Genomic DNA, 18,034 nt, shown 5'->3' with positions numbered 1-18,034 from the left:
ACTGCGGAGACAGAGCATGAAGGTGGTAAGGAGGAACTAAGGGCGGCGAAGCTGCGCAGTGTAACTTTGATTGCTCTGTTGAGGGCGGGGCTCGATGGCGAACCTTTGGCTGCTCTGGTGGGGGGTTAATGGGGGACAAAAAGGGATTGGGCCGGGGGGTAGATCTGAGCCCAGCATTGACCCGCTCCATCATCTCCTCAGTGAATTTCAGGTGTGGGGAGGAGGGAGAAAGGGAGGGGGAGGAGGGTGATGGCCTGTCAGGGGTTTGGGGGACTGGGGAAGGTCGTGGTCCCTGGTCCTGGTCGTTGGTGTTGTTGAGAGAGGTGGAGGCAAATAGGGACCCCTCTTCTTGCCTCAGATGTCTCTCCTTTCTGAGGCTCTTCCCGGGTGGGGGCAGATGGAGCTCCTCCTCAAGGTTTCTGCTGGGCTTTGTTTGTTCTTGGAGTACTGTTTGTTCCTCTTTATGAGATAACTCCTCGTTTATCTCAGCCTTGGCACCAAGCACAGATGGATGACGTATGGAATAAAACAAGTTGGAGGTGAACAGTTTCACCCCTGACTTGTTAAAATTAAATCCATTTGCTTTAAACAGATGCCTGCGTTCCCAAAAAATATTAAAGTTGTTGATAAAATGCACTGAGTGGTCAGTACATGCTGATATAAGCCATTTATTCAGTGCAAACAATCTGCTGAATCTCTCGTCTCCTCCTCTGACGGGCGGTACAGGCCCACTGATGAATACAGCTGCATTCAGAGAGTTTACAGTATTTAATAATCCAGTAAAGTCCCGTTTCAGAACCTCCGACTGTTGTTTGGACACATCGTTTGACCCTGTATGCAGAACAATATTTGTCACAGTTGGATATTCATCTGCAATCTGAAGAATTCTCTCCTTCAGGTTGTTGACCATATCCTTAGGAAAGCATAGGACTTTAGTGTTCTTACCGCACATCCTTTGTACATCCTTTACGGCAGAGTCACCCACAATCAGGGTTTCAGGCCTAGCCTTTAGCTTTCCCTGTGGCCTTTTACTTTTCAACAGATTTTCAGACCTTACTTCGCTACTTTTAGATGGATGGTTGTCCGATATAGATCCAGGGTCCTTTGATAGTGGAGCAAATCTGTTCTGCAGTTTCACATTCAGTTGTTTTGGAGGTTTGTTGTTAACCTCTCTATTCACGGTTGTCCAGTCCTGTTTCCTCCCGTATACAGGGGTAGAAGAGCTTCTCTGTCTCGTAGGAAGTGAAGGCCAGTCGGTTTCAGAGATTTCAGCTCGCTGTGTTCTGCCTGTGATACGTCCTCCCCCTTCTAGGAGACATGATTTGTGTCTTGGTTTTGCACCAGGACAGTCCAAGGGGGGATTATCGCTTGATGATTTATAGTAATGCACAGAGTCTACTTTCTTGGTCATGTTATCTGTGCTCCTTAGCTGTGTACTAGCTTGCTCATCGCCATTGCTTTGAATCAAAGGCAAGGTTGTTTCATTTCCACACAGTCCATTTACCTCCACATTTACTTCTAAGCGATGAATTTTTGTCTCCAGTACTGCAATCTTCTGCAGGAGTTTGTGGTAGTCATCTGTGGAGAGGGAAGGCATCTTGTTGCTAGTTAGCCTAGCTAGTTAGCCTAGTTAGCCTAGCAGTTAGCACCTTTCCAGGCTATTGAGGCTGTTCGGAGTCCAGACGCTGTAATCAGGCTTCAGCTGTGTCTAGGCCACAGACACACGGAGCGCTGAGGATAAGGTAACTAAAAATGTTGCTGTTTCTGTTAAGAACACTTTAGTCCTAATGATCTATAAGTGTCCAGAAGCTCTCGCAGGTAGGCTCATACAGAAAAAAGGGAAAAAATCTGCATAAAAATCAATAAAAATCAATAAAAGAAGCAAAGCATTTGAAGAGCAAAGAGAGGAAGCGTCCACACTCACAAAAGGGGGCGGATTTAGCGGATTTAGCCCCCAATAGATATTTTCTATTTTTTCTGACTTTTTTCTGTAAACCCTAGAGATAGTTGTGTGGGGAAAATCCCAGTAGATCAGTAGCTTCAGAAACACTCAGACCAATCCATTTAGTACCAAAAGTTAAATCACCTTTCCTCTATATTCTGATGCTCTGTTTGAACTTTAGCAGGTCATCTTGTTCATGTCTGCATGCATCAGTGCATTGAGTTGCTACCACGTGATTGATTAGGACAACCTTAATCAGTATTTTTATTAATCTTTAGGCATGAAAAAAAGATTTTTAAACTTCATTTTTTAAAGGTGTATTTTTCAAATAGTTTTTTACATGTCCACTTAGGTGGACAACATCACCTTTAGAGTGAGTGGCAGGGTATGGAGTGACACATCAGTGTCCAATGTAGTGGTTTATGTGCAAGTATACCATCAACACTGATATGAATACAAGAAAACAGTGTTTGAATAGCTGTCCACTGTAGTGACCACTATGCGTAAAAGGGTTAATGAGCAGCTGAACACAACACACAATAAGATTTTATGAGCTTTACAGGGAGATTAATGGTAATAACGTGAACTCTAGAAAAGTTTAGCTAGCTGTTTTCGGCTGCTTTCAGCTTTTTATTTCAGTATTTGCACTTGTACTCTAACTTTCTTTTGGCTTCATTATATGCTAAAGATATGAGGGCAGTGTAAAATAAAACTAAACCCCTAATATATAAATGTAGCTTTAATTGTGCTATTTCTGAGCACAAGATCTATCAGTGCTGGTACATTAAAGTAAAAAACAAATAACACATTAAGTAAATTTCTTGATGAAGCGAAGCTTCAGATAGGCAATGATGAGAAATATGATCATCATAACAGTCAAAGCTACATGATTCTCCCACAGACCCCAGGAGGTGTAGTCTATGCCCAGGTACTCCAGATACTGCTCTCCTGTGCATCTGAAATGAGGCATGTTCAAACTGGTCAGACATCAGAGCCACAACACAACATGTTGTTAACCAGTAAGACAGAACTGGATCAATTACTCACGTCTGGCCAGCTGTTTTCACAGTGCAGTTGGCTGTCATAGCTGACATGTTGCTGTTTCGGATTACAACCTCTTCGCAGAACCTCAGACCCACAAATTCGTTTATCTTCAAGGCCTGAACAAAGACAGCAGGTGAGGCAGAGCAGTAAATCCTCAGCAGAACAATTTAAATACAACTTCCTGTTTTATTTTTAAAGTCTCTTGTATGCTGTCTTTAGCTGTGCTTGTGGTCAGTTGGTCCCTAGTTTGTTGGCCTTAATCCTCTCCTTTGAGTTTGGTTCCATCTTCAAAGATGACAGTAACTGTACATGGGGTTTTTAAAGTGCATTATCAGTAGGCAATCCACTTGGTTGTGTATGTTTGGTATGACGTGCGACACCCAACAGTTAAAATCAGAGAACTCTGTTTAAGTCTATGCATTCAGCCATCTAACATCAAGTTTAGAGTCCAGTTCAGGTCCAACCCAGTTCAATAAAAACACACTTACAGACAATTAAAACTAAAACTGCTAAAACATATATGTGAAGGAGGCTGTCCGTGATATGTATTTATTTCATTGAGGTGATAACCTCTGTCTGAATTTTGAATTGTTTCTGCTACTTTCTCTATATATCTGCATCTTCTGCTGTCAAAACCTTTAATGCTGACTTACTGCAAGACCGTAACGAGGAATACTAAAGTACTTCAGCCAAGCCAACCAGTCTTTGGCGCTGGGTAGATTCACCAGGAGTCCTGAAAAAATCTAGAAGACACAAAGTCAAAGATGTCTTTTTTCTGGAGGGTAGAGCTGACATAACACGACTTACAAACACATCTAAATGTTTCAAAGTCCAGATGCAGGATGTTATTAGTCTCACGGGAGCTTTTACTATCAGACAGTAAAACGTAGATAGTAAACCTGATTTTTTTTTAATCAAAAGCATAATTCCTCAAGATGAATAACTGTCTATTGTTCATTATAACATATGGATAATATAATATATCTGTGTTGCTTATAGAGACTTAGTCAGATATAGATTCAATAGTCAATGTTTTCTGGGAAATTTTGCTATTGATTAAGAAATTAATCAACAATCATTTATAATGCACTTACTGGCACTTCATTAGGCATTGCCGTTCTTATACTTAATTTGTCAACCCCGTAGTAGCAACTTGGTGCATTTAAGCAAGTACACAAGGTCAAGAAGACCTGCTGAAGTTCAAACTGAGCATCAGAATGGGAAAAAAAGGTGATTGAAGTGAATTTTTGCCCACACAGCAATCTCGAAAAATGAGAAAATATCCAGTGAGTGGCAGGTCTGGGTGAAAATGCTTTGTTGATGCCAAAAGTAAAAGGAGAATGGTCAGACTGCTCTGAGCATGCAACAGTAACCAACTCGTGACAGTCAAAGTGTGCAGAAGAGCATCTCTGAATGCACGACACATCAAACCTTGAATAAGACCACACCCCAGCATAGCCGAGTATTGTTGCTGACCATCTCCATCCCTTTATAACCACATCTGATGTTAAAGTGACCAGTGAGTTTATGTCATCAGTGAGTCTTCTGTTTAAAATGTTTCATTTTTTAAAAAAACCTAAAGCTACCTAAAACAAAAAACGGAGATGTCATCTTTACTCCTTCTCCCTTCCAACTTATTTATGTGGGTCATGGGGTTGCTGTATCTCTTACCATCATGAAGACAAAGGTGATGGTCATGAGGATGTTGGCAAGAGCCACGACACTCTGGTCAGCTGAGATGGCCATGGTCATGGCTGTGGCTGTGTAGGCCACCAGAGTCACCGTCAGCATGAAGACAAAAAAGGCTTCTGCTGTGGATTTGAGCCCTGGTTGGACACACAGTTTTGTGCGTTTTTACACACTGATGTCATTTTTTAAAATTTAAATGCAAAAATTAAAATAGTTAAATAGATAAAAGTCTCACCAATCAAAAAATAGACAACACAGCTGAAGATAACAGAGGTGACGGTGCGCAGAGCGATATCAGACAGGATCTTAGAAAGGAAGTAGACAGACACTCTGTAGTAGCCACTGATGTACTCGTGCCTGTCACAAGAGAAACACATAAAGCAACAGTTCAATCTAGAGTCACACACACACACACACACACACGTATACGGCGTCCTGATGGAGAACTTACACGAAGAGTTTCCTCTCAGTGATGAAGAGCTCGGCTGCAGACACAGTACTGAAACACTGGTTGGTAGTGATGAAGAAGAGGGCGCCCATCCTGGAGCAATCAGAAAAGCAAAAGTCTGGTCACTGGGGGTCATGTGATTGTTGGGTTTTTCTCTGTATGTATTATTGTAGGGTCTACCTTGGAATATAAAGCGCTTTGAGGCGACTGTTTTTGTAATTTGGTGCTGTATAAATAAAGTTGGAATTGGAACCTCTCGGACAGCACAACACTTAAAGTGCACGCTATACTCAAAAAGAGACTGCACAGATAAGACCTGTATAGGATGCTTGCCAGGAAAAGTCTTAGAAAAAAATAACATGAGACTCCAACCTGTCAATAAACACAGAGGCAAAGACACAGCTCTGTGCAAAAGTCTTGAGCCACTCCTCATTTCCTTATATTTTGCCTTCAAAGAGCCAGAGTTTCTTGAGCAATAGTTCTCCAGGTCTTCTGAAGGTCTTTCAGAAAGCCTGGGGAACTATTGGAGCCCGGACTTCGTCATTATGATTTTGACAGAGAACAGAACAAAAGTCAGCCAACATCCAAAGAAGACCTTTGAATGTCTGTCAAGAAGCCCGGAGAACTATCCCCAAAGATAACTTAAAGAAATGGTAAGAAAGCTTGCCTAAGAGAGTTCAGGCTGTGTAGAAGAATAATGGTAGTCAGACCAAATATTGACTTTTCAGTATGTGGAATTGTACAAGCTCTGTACAAGAATATACTGTATGGAGTTTGTACAAATCACTCTACTTATTTCACATTTTCTTAGCAGAATATAAAGAAGTGAGTGGCGGCTCAAGAATTTCAGCACAGTACTGAACTGTTAAGAAAACAGTAAAATCAGACATGTTCAGAGCAGAATAAAGACTAAAGATCTTACATACTGTAATGTGTCCTGAGCACAGACTCCCAATCTGAGCAATATGAGCTCATACACACATAAACTAAAGTACAATTTCACACGACTCCTCACAAATTTCTTTTGCATTTGTTTTCTGGGTTTTTTCCCCTCATTGCTGATTTTCCTACGCTGACTGTTGATGCTGATTGTTGTTGCCCCAATATTAGCCCCTACACCAAGCGAAGAGGAAGGAGGGGTGAATAACTTGAGACATTTAAGCCACGTACGGGCTGTCTGCCATTCTGCATGTGCACTGACCTTGAATATAATCACATTAGGTCCCTGTACACTACTGAAAGGAAAAAGGGAGACCACTGAGGTCTCTGATGGGCTTCGCTGGACTTGCGAGTACCAGGTTGTGCCCAATAAAAAACGGTAAGAGGATTAACCGAGCGGGAATTACCTTTCACACTTTTTCACCAGAAGCGGTCACTGACCTGAACATTTATGGGGAAACATGTTACCTTTAGCGTGTAAGCACATAGTATTAAAAAATAAAAACAAAACAACCTAAAAATGAAACAACAGAAGAAGTCCGGTTTAAAACAACGACTTACTAATAAAAGTAAATGCTACTAAAGCTACTAATTTAAACATTTGCCCATCCTATATAGATTTTTTGTAGTTGCAGCGCATTAAAAAGAGTTTTGGGGTTTACATATTGTGGAAAACATCATCTATAAAATATGTGGAGTCCAAACAATTAATAAATTGCTTATTAGTGATTTTCTTCACAAACGCTGCTGGATTCGCTCAGTTTGCTGACATGAGGCACACACAAGAAATCTGGAAAGAGGGAAGCAAAGACACACTGTGTCTTGAAGACACAGTGAAGTACCATGCTAAAGAAAGACACTCTTCAAACTGGCAACCCAAATGTTATTTTACAGGCTTAAGCGATCAACGAAGCATTACTAAACCAAGCCATGAATATAGCTTAAACATTTTATGACTGAAGCGTCAAATCTTAGGTTGACATTTTTCATGTTAGCTGACTGGTTTGTAGTCTTAAATGAACCTTTTACAAGTGTATTAAACCCATATCTGAACCACATCGCTGCGTCTCACACCCCGACTACGGAGGCGAAGGACTTTCTCGAGCATTTTTTAAGCTGCACTGTTCACTCACACATGCCAACATTTCCTCTAAATCAGATGGTTTACTGCGATAACTGCAAGGCCAGATGGGGAAGTAACAGTCACACTGCAGTAAGGCTGTGTTAACAGTTAATAAAAACATCGATTTTATAAGAGTATCCTGAGGCATTTATTGGCCTGCAGACGATGAGAGACAAAAGGAATTTTGCTGTGTGAGCTTTACATTATTGCATGCATTTCGTGGAGTGCCATATATATTAAACCACCTAAATTACACCCATGTAATAAGTATTATAGGTTTGAGACATTAGCTGATTAGCTGCTGTGGCATTCAGACAATGGGAATCCTTTAAATAAACAAATAACACACAACATTAAAATGATCAAAGTACAAATTATTTAGCCATGAAGATGTTTGGGTTTTTTTGGAGATGACAGCAGGACAGTCACATTACATACTCAGAACATTTTGTAAAATGTTATTACATGACTCCAGCTCACTGTTGAGAGCAGTTCTCTCACCTGTTCTGAATACCACTCTGATCATCTTTGACCCCAAAGAAAATGGCTCCCACGATGAGAGCGAGGAAAACGTTGACTCCCAGCTGCGTAAGAGATTTAGACAACGTGATGACTTCTGTGCCTACAACATACACATTCATTATGTTGTTATATAAAAAACTTAAAACCTCCTTAAGTCCACTTTAATCCAAACTTACCAGTTTGCGTTTATGGAAAAACTAAATTCAACTTTTGGGGGTATAAAACAAAACAAAAAAGGTGGGTACAGAGGACTGAAGTGAGCAGAAAATGCTAAGGTTATGTCCTCCTGAACTGATCCTGGGGTGAGATGACTGAATGGAGTGAACAAAAAGGTGAAAGCAAGACATGTTTTAAGCTGAAACTATTTACAGGTTATGACAGGACTAAGCGGTTCCCAGGGTGAAGGGATAAGCCAGTAAGGTTGAGCCTTTTTCACCTCATTCCCCTCAGTCCCTCATGTGGAAGCTGGGCAGCGGGGGAATAGGTCATGATGCCATCATGTGATGACTCCCACACCGGGGCCAAGGGGCTTTGGCTAGATATGATATCAGTTCAGATTCAGGCCCAAAGAGGCAGGAGTGGGGTCACAACAGTCACCAAAGCTGATTACAGCACCCATGCCACCAAGGACCTCTCTCGAAGGATTATTTTGACTTATTTAGGACCAATTAGCTGTTAATAATTCTTAAAGTGAGGAGACTTCTGACAGCATTTTGCCGCCATGGGGCGACTAATGAAGGCATAAAGCTGACCCCTCTAACATGCTGTCTGCGTATCCTGCTCAGGATGATGGGGCCAATACAATGTATGCTTTTATTTTTAAACATACTTAAGTTTAAACCTGTCACTAATGAACTAATTAACTATTCAAAGTTACCAATTTAGCTACAAAAAAGTTGGTAAAAGTCTTTACCAGTTAATGAGCTTTATGTTCAGCTGACAGACACGAGAGTGGCACTGACCGACGTCTGAAAGTCGAACACGTGCCCTAAAAGACGATGGTGTACGTGCTTACCTGGGCCACAGATGTTTGGGGGTTCAACATGAGGTTCTGAAATGTTCTGTGAAGGACCCATCGTAGCTGGTGAAAGAACGAGCTGTTGTAGGTGATGGTGCGGGACTTTGGGAGGGACCCACAGCGCTTATCTTTAACAATGCGTTCCAGTTCGGCTCGTGTGTTGCTGGAGTAACCGCTGTTCCTGTACTCATCCACCAGGCGCTCCTCGATGCTCTGCCTGGAGCTACTGAGCTCCTCGAAGTCCAAATCTGTTCACAAATACAAAAAAAACCACTCAGTTATATTTTATTTTTATAGCACCAATTCACTCTGGCACTTTATATACAGATTTGACTCAAGAATAGAGTTAATCGTCGACTATGTACACCCCACAATTCAACAGCTTGTAGAACCACCTATAGCAGCCACGACTTAAGCTATTGTCTACATCAGGGGTGTCAAACTCAATTGCACAGGGGGCCAAAACTCAAGGCACACTTTAGGTCGCGGGCCAAACAAGATAAACATTTATTGAACACACTAAAACAATGTTTTTTAAACATAAATATGAATAAAAACAGACAGGAATATCATTCCAGATTAAATAAACTTAAAAAAATAAACTTTAACTTTAAATATTTTGCTCTTTATAAAACTATATCCTGTCAAAATTATGCAAGTTAGAAATATGAACATGCTGCCAAAAACCCCAGAAAAAATAAATGAAAGCATACACAAGGTTGGAGCCGCATGTAAACGGAGCTGGGCATTGCTTCAGGAATGGAACTAATAAACTCTGCGGGCCATTCAGTGTCGTACTTTGCCTTGAGTGTATCATTACACTGCAGCTCCATCTGAATCTGCACAGGTGCAGTTCAGCAAAGTCCGCTGACTTGGTTCAACATTACTTGGCAACAGGGAAAGTGAGGCAGGTTGCACTGGTGCATTTGTGACAGCTTCACTTGAAATGCCTTCACCGCATCAAACATGCCATGTCCATGAACTGACAGATTTCCTTGCTGAGCTCAAAAACTCTATTGAGAATTTTTATCCCAACTCAGCCAACGGACCTCTGTATGATAAGGAATGTCGGCAAACTCTGAATCTATTTCCCACATAAAAGTCTGAAATTGACGGTGATTTAAACTTTTAGCTCAGATAAAATTTACGGTCTGCGTTACGGTGATCATTACATGCTCCATTTTTAGGACTTTACCACACAGCCTTTCCTGGTGTATGATGCAGTGATATGCTGTTAACTCACCGGTACATTTCTCCTCCTGCATCTTTACTCGCATCCTGCCGACTAGTCCGCTTTTTTCACCGCACAACACCGGCGCTCCATCTGTTGTAAGTCCAACAAGTTTGTCCCAGGGCAGTTTCACGTCGGTTACACTTTCTTTTCCTGTCGTTGTCCCGTGCATCGATTTAATGTTCAATATTTCCTCTCCACGGATGAAGATGGCCAGCTGTGCAATGTCCATCATGTCTGTACTTTCATCCACAGCAAGAGAGTATGCAATAAAGTTTTTGCTTCTTTCACACAACTGTGTTCTTAAATCAGTGGCCATCTCACAAACCCGATCAGCAATCGTATTTCTCCTCAGGCTCACATTTGCCAAAATCTGCGTTTTTTCTGGACACAAGACGTCGCACAGCTTCATCATGCAGCTCTTCAGAGTGGTACCAGGCTGATTTGGCTGTCTCCTCTGCTAAAATAAAACTTGCTTTCACGACAGCTTCACTTTGTGATTTTGCTCTGGTGAAAAAAGTCTGCTGAAATGTCAGATTCTTCTTTAGACTTCTACTTTCTGTAGTTTCTGCTCTGCATTTAGCTTTTTCAGCTTACGTTTTGTCTCGTAGTGCCATCTTGAATTAAAATCCTTAATTACAGCCACATTAGCTCCACTAATAAGACACACGGGTTTACCGGCAATGGCTGTAAATATATATTCAGTCACCCACTGGCGCTGAAAGGCTCTGCTTTCAGAATCAACTTTTCTCTCCACCATTGTGAGCGGCTAGCTTCGCAGAAGTTTGACTTGATTGATGCGGGAATGTTCCCAGTTAGCCTAGCGTTCAGCATGGAGGCTGCAGCGCAGCATTATGGGATCTGTAGTTTGTTTATTATTAGCGCCTCACATCGCCGGGCCATGCATAACAATAATAATACATCTATATAAAATGATCTCGCGGGCCAGATATAAATGTACGCCGGGCCGGATGTGGCCCGCGGGCCATGACTTTGACACATGTGGTCTACATGACTTTATCAAACTCTCCCATGGATGTGGAGGAATCCCTGATTTTTTTCTGCTTATGTTTTCACGTGACATTTTTTCACTTGCAGAAAATGTTAACAAAAATTAAAGCTCTATGAGGTCCAGTAACAACCATCTGTCTTCCTGTTTTACTCTGTCAACTCTAATTTGTGTGTTTGACATGTTGTTCTAATCACTCTAAATGTCAAATTTAAAACACTTTAAAAAACTTGTTAATAAAAAGTTCCAGGTAAAAATACTGTATCTTCTTTATTGTATCGTACCTTTTTGTGGATGTTGCAAAACCAAAGAAAAATGCAAAGAAATGAGCACATATGCACAGGATATGTTTGTTTGTTGTTATTCTACGAGACCAGGAGATGTGATACAAGCTTGACTGAATATTCATGGATGGTTAATTATGCCGCTACCTTCAGAGCCGTGCACTTTGGTCATTGCTGTGGCGGTGAAGTCTCCGTTAATCACATCCAAAAAGAAGTCAGCTGGGTTGTTGTGGGCCTCGCAGGCATAGCCTTAAACACAAATCACAAAGATGCAGCTCAAATCAAAGCAAATCCTATACATATAGTGACACTGCAGCTTTTTTAGAAGCTGCACATCCATCTACATTTATTTACTGTCTTGTGATGTTACTGTTTAGTCATTGTAATCACCGATGTTGGCAAAGTAGTCCAAAGCGTTTGGTGCTGGTCCGTGGTACACCATTTTACCGCCGACCAACAGTGTGAGAGTGTCAAACAGTCTGTAGATGGAGTAGCGAGGTTGGTGGATGGACATAATTATGGTTTTACCATGACTCGCCATTCTGAAAAGACACATAACACAGTAAAAAATCAATATGCACTACAATATATTGATCTAAATAAAGTAGAAGCAAATAGCAGCAATTTTCCTGCTTTAATTTTTCTTTGTAAAATGATAAGCTTCTGTTTAAAGTTAACCAAACTCCAGAATTTAGCTTGAAACACTTTTCAAAATCCTTTAAAGCCCAGAAGCTCAAGATTTTACTTTATTCTAAAGAAATCTGAGAAATTAGAGACAGTCCGGGTTTTCTCACCTTTTCAGCAGGAGCAGGACAGAGTTAGCAGTGCTTGCGTCTAGGCCGGTGGTCGGTTCATCCAGAAATAGGACAGCAGGATCGATGATCAGCTCCATGCCGATGTTTGTCCTCTTTCTCTCTCCTCCTGAGATTCCTCGGGTCATCTGCGTGCCCACCTGAGGAACAAAAAAAACAACAAAAAAACACAACGGGAATCGCTGAAAACACGCTTCATCTGCCGGGGCAGGCTGCTTGTTAGAGGACAGGTGAGTGACAGGCTGTGATTATCTGCAGCACCTTGGAGTCAGCCACTTCGGTGAGACCCAGTTCTTTAATGAGGTGATTGACTCGAGCCTCCTTCTCGACCTGAGGCACGGAGACGTGCAGTCGCAGAGCCGCAGAAAAACGCAGATTCTCTCTCACGGTCAGGGTGCCCATGACCACATCTTCCTAGTAGGGAGACGAAAGCTTGATCAAAGGTCACAAACAGAGAAGCTATTTTGTAGTTATCATTTCCACGAATCCTTAAGGGAAACAACCAGAAACAAGACGGAGTTCAGAACACTGCCTCACTGCAAGAAGGAGTGAACCTCAGCAGGGTTTGCAGGTTTTTCTGGGAGGTCTAAGCCTGCCTGCCTGTCTTCTCTAAGGACACTTGCACAAAATATTTCTCATCTCAAGAGTTTCTTCTTAAAAGAGGTCTAACACAAACAATCTCAGCACTATGTTTAATGTTTAAGGGCCAACCTCTGTGTGTTAAGTTGGTTTTACAGCCTACAACATTTGCTTTGCTCTCAGACGCAGAGTCTAAGAGAAAGTCAAAGCTCTCAGCTTTTTCTGCATGAAAGCTTAAAGAAACCTGTCGAGGCCGGCCAATACGTCACTGAAAAAAACCCCAAAACAAAAAATAAATAGTGAAAAGCCAGTTTACACGTTGCTTAATTTAGCACCTAAAGAGAGCTGCATTAAGTACGTAGAAAATAAACCAGAGAATGACTCCGACTTACAGTGCTTAACAGGTTTATTAGACCAAAACACAATTTAAGTTTTATCCCACAGCTGTTCTAAATTAACAGCACTGCTAATTACCAAAATCATTTCTTATGTTTCTGCAATGATTAATCCACCAGCATCCATACGCTGTTTAATTGAAAGGATTTATTTTAATGTTAACATATATTTATCTGCCCTATCCATAATTTTTCAAATTTAACATTTTACAAAAAAGCTGAATTTTTTTTTTAAATTTAGAATTACAGGTTTTTTTACTTGTGCTCCTAAACAGAAAAATTATTTTTTGCGATTGACGCTCAATTAATTCCTGACTTCTCAGAGACGACTAAAGTGCCGGCTCAAATTTGGGTATAAAAATGTAAATTCAGCTGTTATTTACCTGATAAATAGTAATATAATTTGTAATTTTGAACAAATTTTTGATAGATTTCTAAAATATTTGTGCTTTCTTGTTTTTGTGGCAGGTGCTATCAAGCATTTGTTAAGCACTGTACATTTATCAAATAAATACATTTCAAAACATAATATCACTATATCCATATCAGTGCATCTGAGTGGATATAAAATGGTTAATATGGGTTATTTAAAGAAATACAAATTTACCTGGACGACATAGCCAGAGAGGCACTTAAAGTTTGGAGGCTGTGGGGCTCCATCAATGAGAACTTCACCCGACAGACCTGCGGGATCCTTCCTCGCAGCCAGAATATCCAAGAATCTCAAAGACAAAGACCAAAGAAAAATTCTAAAGATATCCAAAACAAAAATTAAGGTAATTATTTCAAGACTATATACGATTAGTTCCATAAGTATTCAGACAATGTCATTTGAATTCAACGGGCCTAAAAATATCACATTAACTGTTTGGGAATTGCAGGCCTTTTATGCATAAATACCCCATTTTTAAAGGTTCGAAAATAATTAACAAGACGTTTCGTGGCTAGGTGAGGCTCTTCCCCTTATAATTTCAACTGACAAATGAAACAGACGTAATATCTGAAGTCAGCTCAAAGTATTATGAGCTGACAGAAGGTTTAATAAACAGTCCAGTTTTAAAAAAAAAATCATGGTTCAAGCTTTACAGGTTTAAGAGCGGCCAAATGAAACACCTGGTTGGTTCCTAAAAACAATGAATCCACTGCCCAGTATTATGACGACTAAAGTGCTGAATTAGTTCTATGGGTCACCGCATCTAACCAAGTGAAGAGCACTATGATCAAGAGACGCCTTCATGAATACAGAGCATTTACTACAAGGTGCAAACCTCTGGTTACACATCTACAAGAGCTCGCACAGTTCAGGCAAAAAAAACAACCTTGGAAAAATGAAACCAAGATGAACGCGTACCAGTATGAACAGAAGAGAAAACAATGGTGAAGGAGAGAAAATGCTCATGATCCAAAGCACAACCCACCCTCTGTCAAACATGTCAGATGGCTGTTCACAGCAAATGCAATACTTACTTGTACTGCTTGTATTACTGTTTGTTCAATCACATATTGATTAATTGATTTATACTGTAATAAGATAATAATACAATGATTTATAGACCTAACTGTATTTTTGAAAACTGAAGTGGTACTCACGAAGACTTTCCACTTCCAGTAGGTCCAAGAATAGCATTCAGACCAGGTCTCATAATCCCACTGTGAGACAGTGACACAGGCAAAAAGTGAGTGTAATGATTTAATAATGAAAAAAGAAACTCAAATACTGGGACACATATTTGCTTATGTTTCCAATTAAAAATGTTTTTTCTTAGATTTTTATGCCACTGTATCGGTTTTATGCCACAGACACAAAGCATGTGAATCAAAGTAGTTAATATGGTCCTTAGACACATGCTGAAATGCAGCACTTTTATTAAATGAATCATCCCTCCTAATCCCATTTAAAGTAATATTCATGAATGGAATTTACAGCAAATACAGATATCATATCATTTTTAAAAATGTAACAATTTAAAGAACTTCAGAGACTTCAGAAAGCACGGAGTGAGTCAGTGATTTAAAACAGAGCTGAAGACTGAATTAAGGTCTGGCGGTGGATCACGTGACACTGTTTAATTCGTTTCCCTGGCAGACTACTCTTTAGTGCATTTGAGAGATTATATGCAAGAAACCATGCTTAATATCATATAATTAACACTGTGGCAGGAAAAAGGTTCCCCCTAAAAAAAACTTGTGTGAAATGATTCATTCTTCCATGGGAAACGTCAGCTGTATTTAATACCATCAGAAAGGAACTGCAAGGGTCTATTCACTATTGTCCCACTTTGTGGAACGATGCAATGAGCCATACTGGACTGACATGGAAAACAAAACAAAAAAAGCAAGATGACACCCCCCAAAAATCAAGAAATCTAAAACAATCATTTTGCATTTTTTCTGAAAGTCAACAAAGTAAAAGTCATAAGATTTCTACTGTTTAATGGGGTTCTGTGCATGTTCAGCTAGCTTAAGCAGAGGGGCAATAATTTTAAAAAACAGATTATTAAATGTTTTACAGGTTTTCTGCTGCACTTATCAAGTGAGCAAATCATAGCTCTGCAGGTTAATATCTGTAAATTCTGTAAATTCATGTGCGCGTTAGTGTGTGAGTGATGAGAAAACGGAGGAAAGCGAGTGAGAAGGTGACAGAGCGGAGAAAGACAAAGAGACTGACTTGAGGTCCACCAGTACTTCCTTGGAGAGGATCTTTCTTTTGCAGAGGAAGCCGCTCTGCTGCTGCACTTTGTACTGGATGTTGTGGAAGCTCACGGTGGAACCGCACCGCTGTTTCTTCCCGTCCACGCCCTTTGACACGGCCATCCCGTTAGTACCGATGTCTTCTATCATTGCGATGTTGATGTGACTGGTTTTCTCCATCATCCTCTGCTGCAACCAAAAACACAGAATTTTACACATGAAAGAGAAACGCTGTTACTTTACTAAAGGCACAGACTGATCAGTATGGTGATAAGGATCGCTTTGAAGTGGTGTTAAGGTTTCCACCTCTTGAATACCTGCTGCATGCAAATCACTTTTTGAAGCAATAATCCTAAAATCAGCATAGTTATCAGCTGTTTTAACCATCCTGAGAGTCTCATTTAAATAATAAACACCTGCAAAAGTTGTAAATAACAAGATAGTAACGAAATGTTCATTGCCAAAGGAGGCATTAGCTCTAAATTTTATAAAGCAAAAACGATCAACACGTGGACACACATTTCTTCTAATCTACTCTAATCTAATTTTAATTTTGAAGTTGTAAGTTTAAATGCAGTCTAAGGCTGGTATTCTATGGCTTCGAAGGGATAAACTGATAAGGATAAATAAATGCAACAAATAAAAATCCTGGATTTTAAGGAACAGTGGATTTTTCACTGAATTACTCAGTTATGAGACATGCAGGACAACATTGTAAGCTTAATATTTCTAAACTCATTTATGAGGGTCCTCGACTCAAAGGACATGTCCACTATTTATTTTTAATTTGTATTAATTTAGAGGACTAAAGATGTACTGAAACGTATTGATGTGCTTTATTATTATTATTATTATTATTATTATTATTATTATTATTATTGGGAACAAAGTACAGTTTTTAAATCCACACGTTGTTTCTGTGGCACGCGCTGCCCTTTATAACAGTGTTTTGTGTTTGAGCTCACGTGTTAAAGAAAAAAAAAACCACAACAGGTATATGAGTGGACAAGAATATTATAGCTATGTAAAACATGTGACCTCGGTGATTTACACTCCATGGGTCAAACCTGCCTGAGATAAAATTAAGGGACTATTTCTTCTTGCGCCAATACTAAAGCAAAGCAGCAGCTGCACGTGATTTCTTGTAGACGTTAATAAATAAAATATGATTGAAGAGCTGCTGAAATCAACAGAGAGAGGAAAGAAAATCTTTGTAGCTGTGACTTACCGGGCGGTGAGGATGTGAGAGGGCTGCTGCTGCAGACTGATGGCCAGCGGCACCTCACCCACAAGGGTCAACCCCACTCAGGCTGGGGGAGGGAGGTGAGGCCCATCACATTTTTCACAGCTGCTCCTTTTTCTCTTTTTTTTCCCGTTTTATTGTATTATTCATACAAAAGTTAGCCAGATAACGTCATTATAAATCAAAGCATTTTTTTTTATAATTATGCCACTTATAATACATCAGCTTACCCCCCTTTTCCACCAGAGTTACTGGTTTCTTCCAGGAGTTGCAATATAATGAAATCTGCATCTGGCAATCTGTTGTTTAGCTACCCACTACTGTATGGGGTTACACATGAGTGCTGAGGGTCAGAACTTAATAGATTGTAGCTGAAGTAGTTAGTAGAGCGTCTATTCCCTTTTAAATTGTGTAGAAATGCAGTTTAATAGTTCCGGACATTTAATTCGAGGGGTGACTGACAGATACACAGCTTACAGATTTTTAGGGGGTGGGAATTTAAATGCTAATGCATCATTGCATTGAAGTTTGCATACCTGGCTCATTTTACACAAACTTTTATCGTCAGTCAAATTAATTAAATACGTGTGGCTAACTTTAGTTCGTCAGAAGAGAGTATATCTACCTGTGGCATCCTGGTAAAGTAGATGTACTGCAGTAACTTTGTGTTTGTGATACTAAAGCCCAGAGTGTGACTGTGAATGCTGGATTTCGATGCCTGCGTGTAAAAGAAAATTCATATCTGTGTCTTCATGCAACTCTTGACTAAACAGGATCAGGTTTCACAGGAGGGCATAATGGATTTATTGCACAAGATATAGTCTCTAGGTTGCCAACAATCCTGTGAAGATTGTAGAGAAATATGATCCTAATTTTAGCAGCATTAGATTGCAACGGTGTGATGCTGGGTCCGGAGTTTGAAAGAGTCTGCATGTGTGCATTAGTGTGCCTATCGATTTTCAACATAAGTGCTTCAGGAAAACGGCCTTATGTAACTTCTTTGGTGTCACGGAGTAACTCTACTCTGTGGAAGCTTCCACCTAAAGACGTCTACTGCATTCATGT

The 18,034-nt window shown here is 40.2% G+C and overlaps 1 protein-coding gene across 1 annotated transcript; it reads right to left on the bottom strand.

Moving 5' to 3' along the window:
- Positions 1 to 2,725: 2,725 nt before the first annotated feature.
- On the bottom strand, positions 2,726 to 16,995 carry LOC134628533 (broad substrate specificity ATP-binding cassette transporter ABCG2-like). Its single transcript, XM_063475226.2, has 16 exons — positions 16,955 to 16,995; positions 15,704 to 15,915; positions 14,626 to 14,685; positions 13,643 to 13,757; positions 12,323 to 12,475; positions 12,044 to 12,201; positions 11,640 to 11,791; positions 11,397 to 11,498; positions 8,723 to 8,973; positions 7,687 to 7,769; positions 5,127 to 5,216; positions 4,911 to 5,032; positions 4,658 to 4,812; positions 3,640 to 3,729; positions 2,990 to 3,102; positions 2,726 to 2,898 (listed from the first exon to the last, which is right to left on the bottom strand). The coding sequence occupies exons 2-16, from the start codon at positions 15,907 to 15,909 to the stop codon at positions 2,751 to 2,753; spliced, it is 1,998 nt and encodes a 665-aa protein (XP_063331296.1). The 5' UTR covers positions 15,910 to 15,915; positions 16,955 to 16,995; the 3' UTR covers positions 2,726 to 2,750.
- Between the last annotated feature and the right edge of the window lie 1,039 nt (positions 16,996 to 18,034).

This window comes from Pelmatolapia mariae, linkage group LG6 (assembly GCF_036321145.2).
Source record: "Pelmatolapia mariae isolate MD_Pm_ZW linkage group LG6, Pm_UMD_F_2, whole genome shotgun sequence".
Taxonomy (NCBI): domain Eukaryota; kingdom Metazoa; phylum Chordata; class Actinopteri; order Cichliformes; family Cichlidae; genus Pelmatolapia; species Pelmatolapia mariae.
Note: the sequence above shows the minus strand (reverse complement) of the source record. Positions and strands in the feature narration are given on the sequence as shown.

Bases quoted from the DNA above. Each gene is read 5' to 3' on its own strand.
- LOC134628533 (XM_063475226.2), bottom strand. From the start codon at position 15,909: ATGATGGAGAAAACCAGTCACATCAACATCGCAATGATAGAAGACATC. The intron at 14,686-15,703 runs GTCAGTCTCTTT...ACTGTCTCACAG, and splicing joins GAAGTACTGGTGGACCTCAA to TGGGATTATGAGACCTGGTC. The intron at 4,813-4,910 runs GTGAGACTTTTA...GTGTCCAACCAG, and splicing joins TGTTGTCTATTTTTTGATTG to GGCTCAAATCCACAGCAGAA.